Here is a 1,781-nt window from a genome sequence, read left to right on the forward strand (position 1 = left end):
AAAAAACTCCACGCCTATGGGATGTGCCACGCCCCCTTCTACAAACTCATTTATATATACATACCCTCTTATAAGCACCTACCATTTATATGTCTGTATACCAAATTTCAAGGTCATGTGACTTATGGTTCCGATGTTATGGTTGATTAAAAATTTCACGCCTATGGGAGGTGCCACGCCCCCTTGTAGGATCTCAATTTTTTCACCCTATTATAGGCCCAGGAGTCATGGCAATACTCTGTCAAAATTTTGTTCGATTCTGTCCGTCCGTTTAGGCTGCAACGTGGCACATACATACATACAAACATACATACATACATACATACACAGGGTGTCCGGTGGCAGAATTAGGAATTAAAAGCTAAATTAAAAAAGAATTAATAAAGATAAAATTTTATTTCAATAACTATTACAAAGAGGACAAGTGCGGATTTTATTTTTTTTAAATTATGTCCTCTAAATGTTGACCGCTACGTTGGATACACTCTTGAAATCTGGTCTCCGTACTCCGTGCCACTCGCTGGAGAAGTGATGTCGGGATGCCATTAACCTCTCGAACGATATTTTCTTTTAGTGCTGAGATGTCGCTGGGTTTGTTTCATAGACTTTACTTTTGATGTATCCCCACAGAAAAAGTCCATAGGAGTAAGATCGGGTGACCTTGGTGGCCAGGATATGTCGCCGAAACGGCTTATCAGTTTGTTAGGGAAGAAATCACGCAGTTTGGCCATGGTCTCTCTGGCCGTGTGCGGCGTGGCGCCATCTTGCTGAAACGATGTGTGTGTACTGAAGGAAGAATGTTCTCCCATTATTGGCAGAAAATAGTCGTTCAGCATGCGCCGATAAGAGACACCGTCCACAGAAATTGCTTGCCCTCCACGATTTTCAAAAAAATATGGTATGGTAACTTTGGGACTGTGAAGCGGCTTCTGATGTTTTAAAAGTGGGTTCTGCCCTCTAGGTGACCAATAACGACAATTTTGCTTATTTACACTTCCATTTAAATGAAAATGGGCTTCATCACTCCAAAAGATAGTGTTTACCGTGCGAAATCGTTCCAACAGGGTCTCGCAGAAATTTTTACGCAAATTGTAATCGTTAGACTTAAGTTCTTGCACAATCTGAATTTTGAAGGGGTAAAGTCCAAGATCCTTCCTCAGTATTTCAAGCACAATAGTTTCTGGAAGTCCCAGGGCAGCCGCTCTCTTGCGCACGGACTGACGAGGATTATCGTGCAAACTTGTAGCGACGAGTTCAATATTTTCATTTGTTCTCGATGTCCAGCTGGGCCCCGGCCGTGGGCTGTTTGTCACCGAACTTGTTGCCCGGAACCTTCGCACCCATGAGCAAATCAAATTTTCACTTGGGGCATCACGTAATCGTCGAATATTGTAACGTGAACAAAATCTACGACGAGCAGTTGCACACGAATCATTGGCCTTGAAATACGCTTCGATTACGAACGCACGTTGCTCACCCGTCCACTGCGACATCGTGACTAAATAACCCGCACGAATGACGAAGCTAACGCGGTGCCCTCCCCGCCCATACGCCCAGCGGTTAGGGAGATACTTTAATACTAAAACCTAATTCTGCCACCGGAGACCCTGTACATACTTCCACAAATATATGTTTAGATATATTGTGATTCCACTTCAATATAAAAATTTTGAGCAGCCTTCAACTAAATCTTCGAGATTTCCGGTTGAGAGTGAGCCACGTTGACTTTCCTTCTTTTGGTGATCTTGACGATAGTGGACTTTATCACCATTTCTCAATCA

At 43.1% G+C, this 1,781-nt stretch overlaps 1 protein-coding gene across 1 annotated transcript; it reads right to left on the minus strand.

The window, feature by feature from the left end:
• Positions 1–1,043: 1,043 nt before the first annotated feature.
• Positions 1,044–1,493, minus strand: LOC118756456 (the record flags this gene model as incomplete). Its single annotated transcript, XM_036491219.1, has 1 exon — positions 1,044–1,493. A coding segment is annotated over exon 1 (450 nt), but the record flags the coding sequence as incomplete, so codon positions are not given.
• Positions 1,494–1,781: the final 288 nt, after the last annotated feature.

The sequence above is a fragment of the Rhagoletis pomonella genome, unplaced genomic scaffold (genome assembly GCF_013731165.1).
Source record: "Rhagoletis pomonella isolate Grant_MI unplaced genomic scaffold, Rhpom_1.0 Rhpom_scaffold_10367, whole genome shotgun sequence".
NCBI classification, from domain to species: Eukaryota; Metazoa; Arthropoda; class Insecta; order Diptera; family Tephritidae; genus Rhagoletis; species Rhagoletis pomonella.